The 20,754-nt window shown below is 44.1% G+C and overlaps 1 protein-coding gene across 1 annotated transcript in view; it reads right to left on the bottom strand.

Moving 5' to 3' along the window:
• Cul2 (cullin 2) overlaps nt 1-20,754 on the bottom strand; it is a 62,142-nt gene that overhangs the window by 1,328 nt on the left and 40,060 nt on the right. Inside the window, exons 11-16 of the mRNA XM_065436558.2 lie at nt 19,651-19,737; nt 14,978-15,124; nt 12,056-12,133; nt 5,762-6,025; nt 2,581-2,685; nt 1,828-1,947 (exon numbers count right to left, since the gene is read on the bottom strand). Of these exons, the coding sequence (XP_065292630.1) occupies nt 1,828-1,947; nt 2,581-2,685; nt 5,762-6,025; nt 12,056-12,133; nt 14,978-15,124; nt 19,651-19,737 (801 nt within the window). The remainder of the gene's footprint in view (nt 1-1,827; nt 1,948-2,580; nt 2,686-5,761; nt 6,026-12,055; nt 12,134-14,977; nt 15,125-19,650; nt 19,738-20,754) is intronic.

Raw genomic sequence — 20,754 nt, 5'->3', positions numbered from 1 at the left:
CCTACCGCAGTATTTTGAGTACACTTCAACGCACAACACGGTTATATTGTGCCGAAGCTCACTAAAGAGAACAGGCAATTGTGAAATGGTAAATAAGACACTTGCGGGCCCCAAAGTAAATGTAGCCCTGTACTTGGCAGAATTGGCCCAGTGTGCATGGTCCCCGGGAGGCTTTAATCGATGTGCACTTTTTCAAATGCTTTGCTGACTGCTCTGTACATGCTTGCCCCCAATGTTTGTGCAGTGCCTGGCTTGTGCAACTTCGTTCGATTATTGCAAACTTCGGTCTCGTTGCAATAAATTCGCCACTTGTTGGAGCCAATTGGTTGCTTGTTGCAAGGTGCAGGAGCCAATTTCTTCCGGCACCATTATATTTACGTGGCGGCCACTTTCAAATACAACACAAGATGTGGGAACATTACAGAATTATGCTGAATCAAATGGGAACATAATACGTAGGAGTCAATGGTATTTAGGCAGGGACCACAAAAACGCAGCCTAGCGGCCAGGAAAACGCAAGAGCAAAGAACATATCAATGGGATTCCACTGTACTAGTTTCCAAAGCATGTCACTTCATCAATTCCTGGCCATTCTTGCTTCAGCATAGAATCTACTTTTATTACTTAGAGGGAAAACTGGCGCTGTCCTGCTGTTGTATGCATGGGAATGCTGAGATGTGGCAACTTCAGATTGGCATCGTTCTCGGGGAGCCAGGACACCTCGAATACGTGCTTGGCTAGCACCGTTTAGTCTGTCCCAGTGGTTAATTTTCTACTAAGCCTGTAAAGAGTTGTCTTTTTTTAAAATACTAAATAAGAACATTTTTGATTAGATCGTAAGGATTTGTACCTGAATGTACAATTATATGAAACATGAAAAGTAGTGGCAGACAGACCACTTAAGTTGGAAAACAAATGACAAGATCTGCACTAGCTGTGTGACAGTTCGAAGTTTTTGTTTTTCCTCATTTGCCTGCGCACTGTAGGTGAGTAAACATTACCGAAAGTTGTAGTACTGGTGAATGAACATTTTTATGACGTTTTTACTTTCACAAAGCTTTATCTGTGCAGCCGTGACTGTTTTAGGCCAAGCAAATTTCTAGAAAAAGCTTCGCACACCCACATACAGTGAGACCTCATTACTACAAACACCACATTAACAAACTTTTCAGATTAACAAACTTTATTCTTTATTTGTACAGCACTGGAATGGAAGACAAAGAGGCACAGTGCATGACACACAGTGCTGTGTGTCACACTGTATTCGAACGAGACAGGAGGATCATTGGAAGATGTATATTTTAAGTGATCAGGAGTGGGCGTCTAACAAGGGGTGTCTCAGGCCAGAGCCAACATTTGGCAAGGGAACCGACGAAGACAAATCCCCATTGTCAAGAGGTAGGCTTTAGCCTGGGAAATACCCTGTGCAACTAATGTTGAGCTCTGTGTGTCGTGCTGTACATTGTTAACTCTGCCTCTATGCCTAGACTGATGGCGCTGTCATTGGACACAGACCTAAGGCAATAAAGGACTGCCTGAATGTGAAAAGGCACAGTTCTCTTCCCCTCTCTGCATGTCCCTTATTTTCTTAGAGCTGTCTCTGTTGTCAACACCATCGAAATGAACCGTTACCAACTTCCCTGAGATACCATTCTTGTCCAGAGCTTCCTCTACACTTCACTGCACCTCTCTTCTGTAGCACAGTGCTAGGAATAGTCTAAACTCTTGGTAGGCTTAAGTTAATATGGCTTAAGCCTGGTAATAAGCAGAACTTGTGAAGTGAGAAATCCAAGAGCAGACGGCAGAAGCAAAGAAGAGGGGACATACCTCTTGAATGAGTGTGTTATGCCTGAGCACCTTGCGGGCTTTCATGATGCGCACGACAGCAGCCTGCAGGTACAGCTTGCGGTCTTCATCTACTGAGCTGTGCGTCTGCTCCAGCTCTTGCTGCAGGCAGAAGGCAAGGAGAATTTCACTCTTTGTGCAAAGGACAGCATACATCTTTATATAAAGATTTTTCTTTTTAGTGTGTCAGTTGACTCTGTGGCATAGAAGTAAGAGGCTAGTCAAGGGTGAGACATTACTAGAGGACTGCTGAAGGGAAATTTGATGATGCGGTTGTTATACTACAGCAGGAATTATGGGTAGTGTGCAGAAGAGTTTTTCATGATTGCCATGTCTTCATTGAGAAAGTACATCGACAGCTCTTTTATCGTCATCTGTAGTAAAATTCCTCCACATGTTAGCCTGGCAGCATTTGCTTAGAGCACTTAGGTGTTTTGCATTTGCAGCTACTACCATACTTACTTGCATAATGACTGCACTTTGATTCCAATTAAATGATCCAATTATGAGGCACACTGTAGTGGGGGACTCCTCATTAATCTTAACCTAAAACTACGTACATGGGCATTCTTACATTTCACTCCCCCCCTCCTGAAATGTGGCTGCCATGGCCGGCATCAAACCTGTAACCTCGAGCTTAGTAATGCGATGTCATAACTACTGGGATACTGTGGCAGGTTGCTACCACGACCTATCAAAGCACATATGGCACTTTAAACAGCCAAGAGTCCTCACCTGAGCTGCTTCCTTCTGGATTACAGCAGAGATCTTGAACTTCGTCCGCTTATTCGAGTAAGACTTGTTCAAGTGTAAGACTGTGGATGGTGTCAGGGGACCCTCCTGTAAATGACATCACAAAAACACATAATGCACATCAGCCTGCCATCCCACATGTGTATCTTTCGATGACACAGCTTATTCACTACTTGGCATTAAAGAATACTTAGCATAAATGAAGCAAGCAAATAAAAACCCTCCCCTCAAAATAAGTAGCATGTTTTAAAGGCAACATAATGGCCAGAACAGCAAGAACCTACTACTATTGTGGGGATTATGTTTTACCATAACAGTGGTCAAGAGTTTGAAACAAAGCTTGCTAGTTCATTCAACTGTTCTGTTAGGCTGCAGCACACATTTTTGTGCCATGATCTATGCTTCGTTTAATCGGCGTGAATCTTAGAGGTACGTACTAAGTATGTGGCATTTTACTATGACAGCACTTAAGAGCTTTTTAAGGTAGGCTTTATTTTTGTCTGTCAATTTAATTAAGCTGTAGCCTTCATCATTTTGCCTTTGTTGTCATCATCATTACCACCATCATGCCCCAACTGCCACCATTATATTGTTGTCATCGTTTCACACAGCTGGGGAGCTGCACTGGGGGAGTTACTGCTATCGCAGTACACGAGTTCACAGTAGAAATCAGTGAAGTCTATCCTTCCTTGATTTGGTAAAGGGAGATTGGGCACTTGCCCTGAAAGTGAACGATGAGACTCGATGTCCCAAACAATACAATACAAATTCAGATCACTGCTTTCTGCCTGCATGCGAGCTTATCCTATTCTGTTCAGTTAACACACAAATGAACTTTGTAGGTACACTAGCTATATTTGTCGGTTGGTTGCCTGTGGACATGCTTGTCCACAGGCACGGGAGCGAACCTTTTGGTCAAAACGGTGCCGGCGCAGCCAGCAACTTGTGCACACTCTGGATGTACTATAGCATTAGAGGTCAACCTGCAGCTCTCGCCATCTAGTAGCTGCATGCGGAAGTACACAGCACATCACAATTTGCCGGTGCATGCACACAGCATTGGGGCAGCGAATGCAATTGCTTCTCCGTTGGAATTATTTTTTTCAAATTTTGGGCTGCCAAATGAGGGTGTGGCCCTCACACGGGTGTGGCCCATACATGAGTCTATATGGTATGTATGTATATGGTATGTATGTATATGGTATGTATGTATGGCGTGTATCAAATACCATTCACTGCCACGTTCAATTTATTGAATTCTGCACAGTGCCATGCCCCTGCCAGTGTGCTTCTCCTAATGGGTACAAAGTTCTTGCTCCATCAGAAATATATTATGCTAACGAACTTGAAAGTGCATTATTTTGACAGATGCTGTCAAATGACATTGAATCCGATGGGTAGTACAAGTCACGGAGGAAAAAGCGTGGTGCGTGTCTCAGTTTTGCTCGCTGCACACATGGATGGCTTGATCGTGCAAACTGTGGTGATTTGTCATGGGCAAGAGCGGATCACCATTCTGCTTCAAGAATGCAAACAGTCTACCTGTCCAATACGCACTCTGCATGAAAGTGTGGATGACACTCAATCATTTCACTGAGCAGCTCTGGGCATGGGATGCCAAACTGGAGTTGAGCCGCATTGCTGGGCTCATTAAAACTTCTTTCTGGGCAAGTTGGTGCATACTTGACATAAGAATTGTAACAGCGCAAACACATGCAACCACAAAGTACAAAGGATGTGTGGTACCAAGCGCTTGTGTCTCGTCCCTGGTACTTTGTGGTTGCATGTGTTTGCACTGTTACAATTTTTATGCTGGGCTCAGCTTTGTAGACCAGGGCTTTCCGTAAATGGCATTTTAGGCATTCCCGTGTGGCTAAAACAAATCCAGCTTCAACCCCCATTTAATTGGATTTTCAGATTACAGTTTCGATTTAACAAAACCACTGCACGCTACATCTGCATTTTACGGAAAGACCATCACAGCAGCAGCACACAAGACTCGCATATGCTGTGCGATTCAGTCTGCACTGAACGCGTTTTATTTGTTCTCGCTAGAATTACACCTAAGTGGGAATGGACTCAGATATTCTGCAAGGCAAAGGCCACTTTTGAATTTACAGCATCTGTGTTGACAACCACCGATTGACGCAGCAACTGGAGGAGACGATCGTATGACAATGGGTCTTTTAAATGGCATACACACGGCCTGGCATGCTCACGCGCATGTCACAGTCCAAATACGCTGATGGCGGTACGGCACATATCCATATAGGCTGGTTAGCTTCCACAGTGTGTCCATTTCCACCGTATCTTAAGTAAACATGTGCAACAAGTGCTTCAACACCCACACGAGGCACACCGCTCTCTCTCAGTTTGGCGACGCAGGCTTTCGGGGTTAGTGTTGCAATTGGTAAATCACTCCGCAGCGCGAGCAGCTTATCACAACCACATGCAAGAAATATAAGGTTTTGTGCATCTGACACGGACTCAGAGATGCAAACTGATTAATTTCCACTTTCCAAAATCATGGGAAATTGAATTGAGATGTGCGGAGGTTTCAGATAAGCTTCAGATAGGCATATTTTATATTTTAAATTATCCATATATCGAACTATTTCATGATCCTCTTCGAGTTTGATGTATCTGGGTTCAACTGTACCTCATATTCGCACAACCCTAGTGTTAAGGAAACATTTAGGCAACCTCCATGCAGGCATCCGAATCATCAACAGAGTTTGCGTAAACGGATAGATTATTTATGAGGCCTGGATGGATGTACGGATTAGCTCAGAGCTGAACGAAACCACAACAGCTATCATTGCAGAATAGGTGAAGCAATGAAGTAAAGGAATTATTACTATTAGCTTCAGAAACAAAAGAAACGAGAGGGTGGGACACGCTAGCATCCCACCTGCCTACACCTGAGGTAGGAAATGATAGATGGGGGAAAATAAAGCAGGTGTGGAGGGAAGACAAAGATCACGAAGCAAAACTATGACAAAGGGCACAGCACCAAAGAGGTAAAGAAGAAAGGAATATGAGCACAATTAGCCTCATTGAATCAAAGAACAACACCAGACAAAAATCAACACTCTGATAGAAGATAAGAAGATAGAAGTGGTCAGGAGGGAACAGAGGCCAATGCCTGGTGGCAGATGCTCACCTCCTTGCACAGCAGGAGCCGGGCGTCGAGCAGGCCCTGCAGTTGTCGTAGCAGCTGGTCCTGTGCAAGTCGCGTGGCCTCCTGCAGGTCGCGGACGGCCAGAGAGTCGGCAGTCTCAAAGGGCAGCAGCAGTGCCATCTGGTAGGTGCCCAGGCTGACCAGGTATGAACGACGCAGGTAGCACAGCCGCACCTCCGCCTGGCATAGGTGCTGCAGCCAGCTCAGCTTGCGCCCAGAGAACTTGCTCTGGTAGAAGTGCTCAAACTGGACACCACCACCGATAAAGGGAACAGAGAGAAACAAATGGCCGGGAGGGGGGGGGGTTAGTTCCAACAAGGCAGCAGCTGACAGCAAACACAGAGGTGTATACATTGTTTAACTTCTTGTTAGAGCAGGATGCACAGCCATGTTACTAAGAATATGAGACCAAAGACAAAGAAGGCAAAAGGACACAAGCGTTTGTGCTGTCACCTTCTTCATCTTTTGTCCTTGTCCTGTACTTGACATTTTTATTGTTTGCATACAGCAATTTCTCAGAAGACTGTATACAGTAAAAGAGAATAGCTCCAACCAGGATGACCACAAAATGAGAGGGACACACGCAGATGCGCTACTAACAACTAGTTTTATTCTCCCGCCACAACGCACATATATACACCATGGCCACACATGTGCAAACGTAATCAAAATGAGCACATCACTTACCCGAGCCAGTTAACAGATATGCGAGCTTAAAGACTGACACTCTGCAGCGTAAAGAGATAAGGATGTGTCACTGACACAGTCATCTGCTTGTTTGCTTGTGTGATAAGCTTCCAGTACTAATTGCGCTTGCTCACTTTTGCTTCATCCCAGAATCAAGGTCTCATCAAAGTGTAGTGCACAATTGTGGCATGAATTTAAATGAGACACATGATGTGCCCCTTCGTTAGCATTGCTGTTTGCTCCTCTGGCATGTTCCCTGAGTAGCTTGTTGTTGCACCACCTGGTCTGACCAATGTACGTCTTTCCACATGATAATGGTAGGGCATAAACCTCTCCGATTGCACAGGGAATGTACGACATCCCATGCCTAATTTGGCAGCCTCGCCTGTTATCACTGCATGTGCGGGCACACAGTTTCGTGAGCTTATTCGGAGCAGAAAAAGCCAGAGGGACGCCATGGCTACCTGCGACCTTCTTAAAGTTGCGGGAAACCTTATGTACATAAGGCACCACCACAGCTCTGAATGCTTCACGTTCTGTTGTTGACTTCGTACTCGGCTTTCTGATTTTCAACCTCTGTAACGGACCCTCGGCTATAGCTGTTGAGCGTCATAGGGAATCCTGCTGCTGAAAGCCGGTGAACCTGACTATCAAAACTCGCCTGCATTGACTCAGGGAGCACGCCAGAAAAGCAAACAGCAATGCTGACAGAGGGGCACATCTTGTGTTCCATTTGAATTCTTGCCACAATTATGCCCTGTGCTTTGATGAGACCTTGATTTTGGGGCGAAGCAAAAGCTAGCAAGCACGATAAGTACTAGAAGCTTATCGCACAAGGAACAAGCAGATGACTGTGTCGGTGACACATCCTTATCTCTTTACGCTGCAGAGTGTCAGTCTTTAAACTCGCATATTTGTGAACTGCCTGGCGTAAGTGATGTGTTCATTTTGATTACGCTTGTGCATGTGTTGTGTGGCGATGGTGTATATACGTGCGTTGTGGCGGGAAAATAAAACTAGTTGTTAGTAGCGCTTCTGTGTGCGTCCCTCTCATTTTGTGGTCGTCCTGGTTTTCGCTATTCTCTTTTACTGGACATGTACCAACTCGCCCCTACAGAAGCTTCACTGAGGCATGTACAGTTGAACCTGGGCGTATTGAATTATTGCTCATATCGAACACACAAATTATCCCCTCAAAAATTCCTTGTAAACGTATGAGAAGTTGTGCACTTGTACCGAACTCTCGCTTATTGCCCCATTTGATATATTGAATGCAGCGCCGCCTCCCTGCAAATGTGCTTCTCCTAATGACAATGTGATGACTTTTCACGATTTAACGCCAACAAATTCAAAACGGCACTGTTTTAGCACATGCTGTCAAATAAGACATCAACTTTAGAGGCGTCGCAGGTGCCCAAATCGGAAATAGTGGCATCTACGTGAACATCCAAAATCGAATTTTAACTGCTCCCCCATAGCAGGCGCAGTGTTGTCGGCACACCCTGCTCTGCTTAACCGTTTGACGGTCAATGACATAAATATACGGCGCCGCGAACAAGTCCCAAAATGATCGATGTGTGATCATCTATCATCAATCATGTGTGATCATCTATCATCGATCATGTGTGATCGAAATGATCAATACAGGCGGCGCCGTATATTTACGGCACCCTCTGTATGTTTAAGAAGCACACCAATTTCCTTACTTTTTCTTTTCTGTCATGTGCTGCCACTATGTGGGGATACAGGGAATTTTTTTCGAGCACCTCCCTCTATCGGTTTTCGTTGCATGGTTTGTTTTAACGCTAGTTTGCCCCCGCGCATCTATACACTACCATTTGCGCATAGGCACGCGCATGCGTGCGGGCGGCCGTTTGGATTTTGTTTCGTGAGCGGTTTCGGCACTTTGCGCTTTGAAAAGTGATGGATATCTCGTTACTAATCGCTTAACCCTTTCGCTGTCACGGACATACCGGTACGTCATCGCGCTTCCTCTCCACCGTGTCACTGACGTACCGGTACGTTCTCTATGCGTTCAAAATTTTGCGCCTGCGCGCAAAGCTGGCGCTCCTGGATTGGCCACGCCATCTGTTGACTCTTTCTACAAGATCGTATATTCGCCTCAACCTGTGTCAATCCATGTATTGAAGAGTACGGTGCGACAGCCACTCCCCACTTTCTCTTTGCTGAGTGGCGTGGTGGCTCCGCGTTCGCTGGATCATGCGTCGCGCGCGTGTGGTTATGGGTTCAAGGGTTGTTCTGCCATCTCCGCTGGTTTGAAGGTTTTTATTTTTCTTCTGTTGGTGTGTCTGCTACAGCGCGCCAAGTTCAGGTGCACTCCGAAAAGAGTGACTCGATTGCTGCTTTCGCTCTCTCGCCACACCCTCGCTTCCGACTTACAGCAGTAAACGTAAAGCCCTTCGAACTTTGTTTAGCCCTTTTCCATCTCCCTCTGTCTTCTTGATCATGCAATATCCCATTTATCTCCGTTGTGCAGGCGACTGAAAGCGCATCCTCCCTGCGCGTGGTTACTTTCGCATGGCTCAGCGCGCGGGACCTTCGTCTGCTCATTGGAGCGGTGGCTCAATTGCGATTCAGAATACAAGCCGAGCTCGGATTCGGACTCGGACAGAGTCGCATGCGAGGAAGAGGGTTCCGCATCGTCAGATTCGGATGTTGAACGGATTTTATAGTCAGGCTGATGATGATGATGTTTAATAACAACAGTTGCAGAACACTGAAATGTGCATATTGCATTGACTATGTTATTTGTATACCAATCATAATCAAAAATAAATTGCTATGTTCATTCCCTGTTATGCTCGTTCCCTGAAACCAAGCCAACACTGGGGGTGCGTCACGGCCAGAAAGGTCCGACAGCGAAAGGGTTAAAGGGCGACCGCTTGTTTCTCGCTCGTTTAGTGCTCACAGGAAGGATGCCGCCATGTTTCCGTTTCTTTTCTTTTTTTTTTTTAAGACTCACGAAAACTAATTGCCCAGCTGGCTGGCGATAAGATGAAGATTAGTGGAAGTTTGTCACATGTGTCGCTTTTTTTGATGGGCACAGAACCAAACAGTTTTCTTGAGTGCACGCACCTATGCAGTTTGATTACGCTATGGACGTACGTAATGGTGTAAGAGCAGGAACATTTGAGACTTGCGAAATATTCTCGTGTGCGGATTTTCAAAGCCTTGAACTATGTGCATAAAAATGCATCAAATTTTTATTTCTGATAAGTTTATTTCCCTCTTTATTATAGTTATTCATGAATGAAGAGTGCAAAATATTTTTTTCTCACTTTACGGTCACCCTAGAAAAATTACGGTAAATTTTTTTTGGAATAAGTCCCTAGGAAGAATTGGAATCTGCAATAAAAAAAATTGACCCTGGGTGGTTGCATATGGCGAAAAATATCTACCCTCAAAGGGTTAAAGGGCCCTGAACCACTTTTTATCAAAGTTGAGAATTGAATATGAAGTTAAATTAGACTATTTCAGAAATACTTCGCTGCAAAAAGTTCTTCATTGCGTTTAGCAAAAGTGGAGTTATTGGCAATTAGACCATTCGTGGTGCTTCTGCTTCTTCAATGATTTGCAATGCAAAGGCTACGGCGGAGCGGGGCGTGCCCACAACACTCCGCCTACTGAAAGTCACCGTGGCATGCAGTTCAAATCTGATTTTGGACGTTCACATACGCGCCACTATTTCCGATTAGTGCCTACAATGCACCAAATGTGTGAAACGCAGTTGTCCTCAGGCTTGTTCGCAGTGCACTCAGCCAGCAGACTCGTCGCAGCACCCTGCGAAGGCTGCAGGATCTACGCTATACAGCACACCATAGCTACATGCAACTGCTGCATTTGCTTTGAGTATGACAGAGCTAGAGTGTACATTTATGCTCATATGCTCCTGTCCGACTGTGTTATTAGGTGCAGATTGGCTTTGTCCTGCACCAGCTTGACTGATGGATAATAGCCACATGTAACTTGCGCATCTTGAAGAAGTATCAATGGCTTAATCAATACAAAGCTAAGTCTGTCAATGCATCTAACCAGGAGCAGCCAGGAGTGAGCATGCGCTGGTAAGCATGTGTGTGGTCTGACCTTAAGTTTTGCATGGTTCGAGATAAGTGGAGCGCTCAAAACTACCGTATTTACACGATTGTAGGTCTACTCAAATGTAGGTCGACCCCCCCATATCGTGCGACAGGGAAAAAAAAAGAAGAGCATACCCGAGGGCGCATTCGATAATGAAAATTTGTTAGTAGCTGACATGATCACTGGACTATTCGTCTTCACTAGTGCTGCCATCGTCATCCCTGCTAAGGTCCCACAGCGCGTCGTCGTCCAGTGAAATTCCACATTTGGCAAACGACTGCACCATGACAACATGTGGGACAGCAGCCCATACGGAATGCACCCAACCACACGCAGCCATCAGGGAGGCTCCTTTGACAGGTCCGGTCGGCGTAAGTTCGTGGTCTTCTGCCACCAGCCACTCGTACTCACAGCGGAGCAGGTCCTTAAAAGGCAAAGATCTGGGCTTGTTTCATGACCATGTCACACATTACTGGTAGGGACCAACCATGCATTTCATCGACGTACGCTGCAAGCTTAGCCTACAGCTCCAGAAAGCGTCCAGACTTCGGCACGTGGGAAATTCCTCACTTGCCGTCACAGGGGGAAATTTCGCTTCGCTGCAGTCGCCACTCTCGCACCACCAATTCAGAAACATCGAACTTGCGGCCCGCTGCGCAGGGATTTGTTTCTTTGGCATGCAGTCCTCTTGAACGCTGCTGTGAATGAGTGCCGAATGATTAGTAGGCCTGGAGCACTCATGACGATTGAAGACGCATGGAAGTAGCGTGTAGTTGGCAGTCAAGTCGAACGTGTCAAACCAATGCTTTTTGGTCAAACTATAGAGACAAACCCGTGAGCGGTGTCTGCTCTCCCATGAACTACCGATACTCCCCGCAAGCGCCACCGTTTTGAGGGTGCTGCCGCGAATGGAACAGCTGCGCTTCTATCAACTATCTACGCCCCTCCATGAGTGTTGTGTGCACTGTAAAACTCTCAAAAATGATGAAACACCTTTCCAAAAAGCGAACAAACACGCGGGATAGTGAAAAGCTATGGGTAGGGCCATAGAGCAAGCATAAAATTGTAACTATGTTGTAGCACCCGTTGGTCTTGCTTTTTTGACGGTGCCATGTTTTGGTTTCGATTGTAAGTCGACCCCCTCACTTCAGGTTTTCAAATTTAAACAAGAATGGGTCGACTTACAATCGTGTAAATACAGTAGTCGAAATCAGTGAGACCTGACGGCTATGACACCAGTAAGCAGCGCGGCCAAAGTTAAAATTCCTATGCTGACGCCACGGCTGAGCGTGATCAGATGGCAATTGGCTTCTTACGGAAGTACGTACTTATTATTGAAATTCGAAAGCTGATTTTTGCTTACGTCAGCATGTTTATTAAACTACGTCAATAAATATACTGTATTTCATTTTATTCGGTGATAGTTCAGTATTTGCACAACCCTACTGGCAACTGAAGGGATGCATGGCAAGGTAAACATGCAGCACTCACCTTCTGAACGCTCCGTTCCAGTTCAAGGGGAATGGCAAAGGGGGACACTGCACTCTGGCCCAGGGGCCATGCTCCAGCCTGAATATACAAAGGGGAACAGAAAGAAATTATTGTGAACCAAGGAAAAAAAAGACACATACAAAGGGCCACAAAAGCAGAACTCTGGTGCCATAGACAATAGGACAGTAATGACCAACATTAAATCAGTTAAGCTGGTATTCTTTCAAATACATGTTCGATTATAAAAAAAAAAAGAAACGGTTGGTTTGTTGAATTTGACATAATTTGACAAAGCATTAGTGCTGTGCATCAGTGTGGTGTCACTGATTTTAATACGTACAGCAGAACCTCATTGATATGCTTCTGTTCACTACATTTTCTTGGCTCTTACACTCTGAAGCACCACTCCCGTTTAGTTTCCACAGGGTCATCTGTATCACCTTCGCATTTGCCTGGTTGTTACGTGCTATAACAGCGATGGTACGCTACCGACATGGCATCGTCTGTTGGCGTTGCCTATGTTAACCATAGTACGTTGCCAGTGAGAACGATCACTTTGCAGTGTCTACCATACAACACAATGGGACTGCCACTGTCGTGTTTATATCACTGCCTGCCGCCAAACCGAACATAGATTGTGAAATGAAACGCCAAGACGAAGCGCACGAAAGCACAAGGGGTTGCCCCACAGCCATGTTTGCAGACAGTATCTCGTGACCTTTCATGCCTTGCACAATTACTTTGATTACAAGGCTGCGCAGAAACTAGAAAACGACTCCGAGTGCTTGAAAAGAGGCTGTTATTATCGAAGATTCGACCCAAGCACCAGTTGTAAATTACAGCCTTCATTTAATGTTATTCATGGCTACAACTGCTTCAATCAAGTGTTCCACGTTCACTCTAACAGCCAAACAACCACATTTCCCTGGATCATACATTTCATTTCCGTGGGCTTCTGGAGAAAGCATGAACAGGCTTCAACAGTAATTTCTAGGTTTCTTGGCGCAGGCAAAAGTCGTTGCAACTTCTAGCTCGAAAGATTAGTTCCTTTGGAATGCAATGTGACCTCTCTTTCACGATAAACAATTAACCAGGTCTGAGCAGATGCTAAAAAAATCCAGTGTCATGGCAAGCAGGTGAAAAACTTGAGGGCAGTACTACCTCCTGTCTTTTGATTTTGGGTCTTGCCAAGCCTCTTCTCATGGTAAAAGCAACCATGCTCTTATTGCAATATTGTAATTTACTAATAGACATAGCCTTCCATTAATTCAACTCCAGTTAATTCAACTTTTCGGATCATTCAATCCCGAGCAAAGGTCCTGGCAGCTATATGCTTTTACGGGTCCAAACTTTTGTTATTTCAATCCTGAAATTGGCTTTTGCAGCATCATTCGAACTTGAACGATCAGTACACATGCACCTGACCCCGCTGGTGGATCCAATAAGAGCAGCGTCTGTCTTGGCAGCACTTAGGGTACAGCAAATGCATCAAAACCACGTGAAAAAAAAAAAAAAAGAAAAAGAGAACTCCTGTCAAAAACGCCAATTTACAGCTTGTCCTGGATGATTCTAAAGTGAAAATGGTAGAGCTCCCTATGAATTATTAAAGCATTTACCCAATTGTAATGTGCGCCTTTCTTTCTTTCTAAGAAAATTTGTCTGAATACTGCTTGCGCGGTGCAGTCCAAAACGAAACCAAAACCACATTTGCGGCATTAGCAACAACCTACTGTCAGAGTCTGCCTGGCTAGCATCATTGCTAATGCCACCACAAGATACCGACCATGGATGGCGAGAGACCAAGTTCTTGTAAAGCACGATGACGTGGCACTTCCAGTGTTTGATTACAAAAGCTCATTAGAAACAAAAGTTATATTACATGCTAAGGTAGCAGCAACAAGTCACCTCATATGCCTTTGGTGTTCCAGAGAATTATTCGCATGCATTGCAGGACAAACTAGCAAAGTGGTTAGTCTAGGCCAGGACCACAATCCTATTTAATGTTGTTGGAGGGTCGTTTGATAAATGCAGAATATCAGACATGCTATGGTCCTACGCTGGTTTTCTACTTTCGTGTGAACCTATAAAAATGGGTGCACATTTGATATGGGGGCGTATTAGGTTACATTAGGTTAGAAAGTTGCTTTTCATCCAGTTTTTTTCACTGATCTGTATTATGTTTTGTTGGATGCCGCTTCTTTGCCTGCCGAGCTGGGCACAGGTGAAGCCAGCAGAAATGCATCATCATCAGGCAAATACTGCCAAAAGAATCAGCAGTGTGTTTCAGCATTTTCTCTTGTTTAGTTCTACCTGCCAGATAATTCGACCAGTTTCGTCCACCCTTAATTAACGCAAGCCGACTGTATCAACTTGTTAGTCCTGTCAAGTGTCTCCAGCAAGAGCTGTTTATTTCATGCACTAAATATTGCATAAACAAGAGTGATGGACCTGACAAATGACATCAGACGTGAGAGAGATGGCATGACTCTTCCAGCTAAACGACCAGTTATTTGATAAAATATTGCATAGTGGTGGAATTTTTCCATGCAAACAGCTTAATACCATGTACATGTGCAATGTTTGTCTGTTCTAACCAGAATAAGTTCACAGTGTGCATGGTCTGCGTCAATGTCGTATAATAAAGTGTCAATATTGTTAAAAGAAACTGGTGGCACTGTCTACCAAGATTGGCATGCATTGCTTCACCCTATGATGCACAGAGCCACAGATACATCTCAGTGAAATAAACACTTTTTGCCCAGACCTCAGGGTAACAACTAAATCCAGACCACAAGGTTTTACCATGCTGTACATGGAAGGACACAGAATTCGGGGTAAAACAGTAATGTGTATAACCCTGTAAGCAGTGACCTATATATATATGTATATATATATATTTTGTTCCGAGCACCCTGTCCTCACCTGTAGAACATAGATGGAGAAATTGATGCCCAGGTCGATGTTCTCGGCTTTCAGATACACATTGAACTTGTTGTTCAGGTCCGCACTCACACTCATGTCTGTGAACATCCGGTGAAGCTTGCTTGTAAACTCATAGCCACACGCTTGCTGCAAAGAAGGAGGGCAACCTTAAAAAAGCCTCAAAGAACCTTCGCTGTCAACACTCATAAAATGGTTGGCAGTGCTTTGATGTTGTCAGCAAAAATGACTCCTATATAATGGACATTTGTATGTAAATTGAAGAGGCAGGAGGATAAGGCTCAGCGAGTGAATATCCACTAATCACCACAAAGCTACTAACAGGAGTGGATTAGCTTGAGTTTTGGATTACCCCAATTTTGTCACCAGCTGTAAAGAACTTGGCAAAAATATTCACCGACGATTGCGATACTCCCCAATGAAAAATTTGTGCGCAGCTCTATACATATTTTCATTTTGCGATATACTATTGGCTGGTGCAGACAATCTCTTGTGCGATACGCTGCAAAAAAACTAAGCCTGGCGCGACTTCCTCGTTAATCGGGAGATTGTGAGAGGTAGCGCGTGGGTTAGATTCTCAGGAGCCGCCACAGACAGACCTCTGTTCATACAGCGCTTTGTTTCCATACTGACGACGTGCGCTGCTTTGGCGCCATCTCGTAACCATCATCGCCTTAAAGCGCAACTTGCACGTCGCTACACTTTTCTTCTCACGCTTTCGCCATACCCTACTCCTCCGCTTTCTGCCTCATGGTCCCGTGCCACCATTCTTTTCAGCTTTACTCCTCACACTCTCTTTGACGCCACCATCTTCCATCTCCCGCTTGGTTACGAAGGACAACGCTGATGCTTGCCGCAGAAACAGGCGCCTAAGAGTTGCGCTCTAAAAACAATATTTAAGCCCTTCTTTCAGATTTAAGGCGTTTCAAGGCCTTAAAGATGGCACTTTTATACTATAGATTTAAGCCATTGGATGCATCAAGCTTTGGAAACTTGCACTATCTGTGAACAGCAAACAGCACTCACCTCGAGTCACGATATAGTCCTTCGTAATATGAAGTGAAGGTCTAGCAAAACATGTGCAGCTATGCATGCATTCTTATAAGAAATATTAGCTACAATGAACAAAGGTATACTCTGAATGCAAGTTCATTATATTGCCAATATTTAGACACCGTGCAGAAAGGAACAGGAACACTACGAGAAGAAACCAATAAAGAATCGAACCTTCTATTGGTGAGAAGAATAAGAATATCTGAGGGGCTCGACTGTTCAGTCACAACTATATGAAAAAAATAACACAACGATGCCAGAGAAAGCATAAGAGAAATTAATTATTTTAATTGAAATGTCGAAATAATGAGGTAAAGGGAAATTAAAGTGGATGAGAAGATAACTTGTTCCAGGTGAGATCTTCCACATTACACATACAGTGCTTTATCAATTAAGCTTCCATGGTGTCATCCTTTCGTATGCTTTCTTCACTGATCTGTACTATGTTTTCCTGGATCCTGCTTTACTGCTTGCCGCGCCGGGTGCATGTGAAGCCAACAGAAGTGCAACAATCATGCAGCAACTTGTCCCAGAAGCAGGGCATATGCTGCACTTACTAGTGTGCGTGGTTGGGCAATACTACGGCCGTAACAATTTTTCTTCATAGTCTTCAGCGTTTTAGGGGGTGGTGGTGTCTCCTCATGCCTAATAAGGGCTTTTACGATAATCAGAAGTCATACGCGATAGTCTTTAACCATGTGTCTCTTTTTTTTACGTAAAGCGTTTTCTTAACTGCCATAGTTTCCAGCGCACGCCACTCATGTTAATGACACTTTCGGAACAGCTGATTTTTGATGCCTACCGAAAATACTTCTTTGGCCTGCTTGGCTCGTTTACGGCACAAGAGGCAAGTACTTTAGGGGAAAAAAAAAATAGAGATACTGTCTTCCTGTGCAGTCGAAGTATTGCTGCAAAGTAGCAAAGTGCCAACTTGTAGGACAAGGCAGCTCCCTTCCATAATGCAAAGAAGGAGCAAGGCGTGCAGACACGGACACAAGAGAAGTGGACAACACTGCGTTCGTCTTGTCCACTTCTCTTGTTTCCGTGTCTGCACACCTTACCCCTTCTTCGCATTGTGAATCCTTACCAACTAGCTCAGCTTTCTGTTGTTCTAAGCTCGCTTCCAGTAGCTTCAGTCAAGGGTACTCGATGTACTATCTAGCCCCCTGAAGTAGAGCAGTAACTATCTTAGGTATATGTGTACTATATAGGGTGTCCCAGCTAATGTTCGGCAAGCTCTTAAAAATAAAAATATGGAATATAGGAGAATGCAACCAATGGTATTTTGTGAGCAGTGACGAGTCGCATCAGGAGGATATTTTTTTTCAAAATTTAACTATGAGTAACTAGATTAGAATAATTAGCAAAGATTTTAATTACTGAATTGAGAGCACGGCATGCAGACATGTAATCATGAGGCTATTTCCATATTTCGCTTGTTTTCTTTGAAACATTGAAAACATTATGATGCGTGACATCGCCCATTGAAAACAACTGAATCTGCTGTTTTAAACACAATTGTTGCTTTTCTATCAAAATTCGAAATCTTAACACAGTAATTAAAAACTTCGTTAATTAATCTAATCTAATTATTGGTGGTTCAATTACGAAAGGGATTCTCCTGGTGCGGTACATCACTGCGGACAGAATACCGCTGGTTGCGTCCTCGTATATGTATTCTATATTTTATTTTTAGGAGCTTGGCTAACATTAGCAGGAACATCCTGTATGTGGAAGATAAGCCTTGCGAGTGTTACCCAGTGCCACTCACGGTCAAGGCAGCAGATGATCCTTTTGACCAAAAGCATCATGTAGTACATTCAAGACGAGGCAACTGGAATGTCTTATTGGGCACACTTGTGTCCAGAAAAGAAAGTACTAAAGTGACAATGATAGCATCCTACACAGTCAACGATAGTAGCATCATAAGTGAAGTGACTCTCAGCCAGGCGTAGTATACATGATGTGGAAAATTCTTGATAACCTTTGTAATGCAAGGCACAGGTTAGCAAAAAAATAAGTTGGACGCACTGCATTGAAGGCATGCTCCGACGGCACAATAAAAGTGCAAGTTCAAGAACAGTCTAGGCATACTGATGCGTGGAGGCAACCCGACAGCTCACACTTCAAAACATAAACTGATAAGACAGCATGCCAGCAGTGAGCTGTTACTCAACATTAGATGCCAAAAATAAGCAACAACTGGTGCAGCAGTGTCAAGCAGCTACACCAGATCGTCCACCTAGATGCACTCAATTATTTGCAGTCTTTGTCACCATTTCACTTCATCTGAATCCTAATCTCGTGTGAGAATCACAGAATGCACTGCAAACTGCTCTGTACTTAAGAATGTGTGCTCAACCCAGGGTGTCAAGCCGAAACATTTTTTTTTGTCCTGGTTTTCGTTTGGGTTCACCGAAAACTGTTTAGTTCTGGTTCAACTCTGGAGCAAATAAATAACTGCTCAAACAGGTTTGGATTGATTCAAGTTAATCTGCATAAGCAAAGAATATTTACAGGAAAACAGCACAAATTTATTTTGTTCAAAGATTCGACGCTGGTGCACTGAAAGATTACGCCTGCTGTTTGTTCTTCAGGCTGCACGTCGTTACAAAAGAATCATGCAGATCCAACACCAATGCTGGAATCTATGTGAAGCATAGCTTTACTGAGGGGGAGAAAGAGAGGAGGGAGAGAATATATTGAGGAAACACGGAGAGGTCCTCCAGCCTGTTACTCCGCTCAGGGGGAAAGGGAAGAGCAGATAAATAAGGGACTGAGCAGTGATCATGAGGACAGGCAGTAAGGTGTGAATGCAAACACATTTGTGTTCAAAAGGCCCGTTCACAACCTTAAATCTAGGCCTGTGTTAACTAAAGTCGTGCGCCTTTGCAGCGGATGCCTCTACAACGAAATTACCTATAATACTAATGAATAATTCTGTCCCAGTTCTATTGTTAGCTGTCTGGTATACGACATTTACAATGAAGTGACCTTGCAAAGGATGGTTTCAGAGGCCGCATGCATCTCACTATAAAGGTGTTAGACTGTAAATATTCTAAGAGAGCCTTGATGCCTCACTTCTTTGATATGTCGATTCAATGGCCCAATAACACTTCCTCATTGCATTGTCTGTTGTTAATTGGCGCTAATGAAGATATTGATGCCTGCCCTTCACAGTCATGCTGGGGACAAGCAAAAAGTGCATGTGCTCCATTGTCTCAGGTACTTGGCACACATCACGTTTTGACGAGTTTGCACGCAGGGTGCGATTCAATACTGTCGTGTTAGTCTGCCCCTTGATGCAATACGCTAAAAACTGTACTGATGGTTTGGCTACTTTTACAAATCATGGGAAGACAGTGTGCATTTACAAATGAAGCAGCATAGTTGATCCTCAAGTGCAGGCAATGCATGGATGAAAAGCTCCAGAAAAGGTGGCCAACCCGAACCCAAACAAATTTTTTCTTTTCGGTTTTGCTAAGGATTGAAAAAAGATCAGAACGTTCCTTCCAGTACAGTTCCGGTTCGAGCAAAAACAAAGTTTGTTTTCCAGTTTATGTTCTTGGGTTAGACCCGATTCGATACCCTTGCTCACCCACCTTGAGCTTGTTGATCATGGCCTCTTCAACATCCATGGACATGGACTGGCTGTGTATTAACCGCTTCGCAAGCATCTTTGCGTAAAACTGGAAAGAAACAAAAAGCAAAGACAAAGGTTACTGGAACCTGCAGACACAATTTTACCTTACAGCTGTCCCATTTTCTTGTGGAGATTACCAAAATTCATAATTGAAAGACCTGTCAAACGAAAATTAAAAAATAAAATGTTGGGTCTCAAATTTACAAAGTAGGCTATTGAGGACACCACAGCGGAGGAGACTCCGCATTTATATGGACCACATAGGATTCCATAATGCAGTTCTACACATGCAGTTTTGTATTTCACTCCCATTGAAATGTGGCCATGGCGGCTGAGAACCAAACCCATGACCTCATGTTCAGCAACACCACGCTAGAGCCACTGAGGCAGGTGAGAGATCTTTGAATAGAGTGCGTAACTATTAGGCAACACATTAGCGGGGTACTAAAGCTAACAGTTACCGGTATTCTAGTATGAGCAACAGCTAGGCCGTTTTGAGATGAACACAGAGTCACTGGTGAAATCTGTCAGTTGTGACTGTATAAATTTAAATTACTGAGATTCCCACCATATTTACACTACTTATAATAATCTTTATTTCTCTCTTTCCACAGAATACAGCATGAGAGCGGATGTAAGGGTAAAAGCCGCATGCAGCGGCTTGAAAAAACCCTGTTACGCCCGACATGACAGTCTGACGAGGAAACAGCTTAGTCATGACAAACGCAGAGAAATACTGGAAACATTGGAATACATTGCGAAATTTGTGAACGTACAAGGGCAAAAATACAGTAGGGATCAGTAAGAAAATGTACGTACAAAATTGAGAACATCTTAGTGCATTTGTTAACATTGTGTGATGTAAGAGACAATAGCGCGACATACAAAAAACAGAACGAAACACCATACATTAGTGCAGGAGCGGCAAAACACTAATTAACTTGTTTTTCAATATTTCTGCCAGTGAGATGTTATTCCGTTCAAGTGTGTTAAGGTAACAGGGAAGTTTATAGGTGCTTCACAAGTTAATCTGCAAAACAAAGGCCAACAGGCTATGGTCAGT

The sequence above is a fragment of the Dermacentor albipictus genome, chromosome 1, assembly GCF_038994185.2.
Source record: "Dermacentor albipictus isolate Rhodes 1998 colony chromosome 1, USDA_Dalb.pri_finalv2, whole genome shotgun sequence".
NCBI lineage: Eukaryota > Metazoa > Arthropoda > Arachnida > Ixodida > Ixodidae > Dermacentor > Dermacentor albipictus.
Note: the sequence above shows the minus strand (reverse complement) of the source record. Positions and strands in the feature narration are given on the sequence as shown.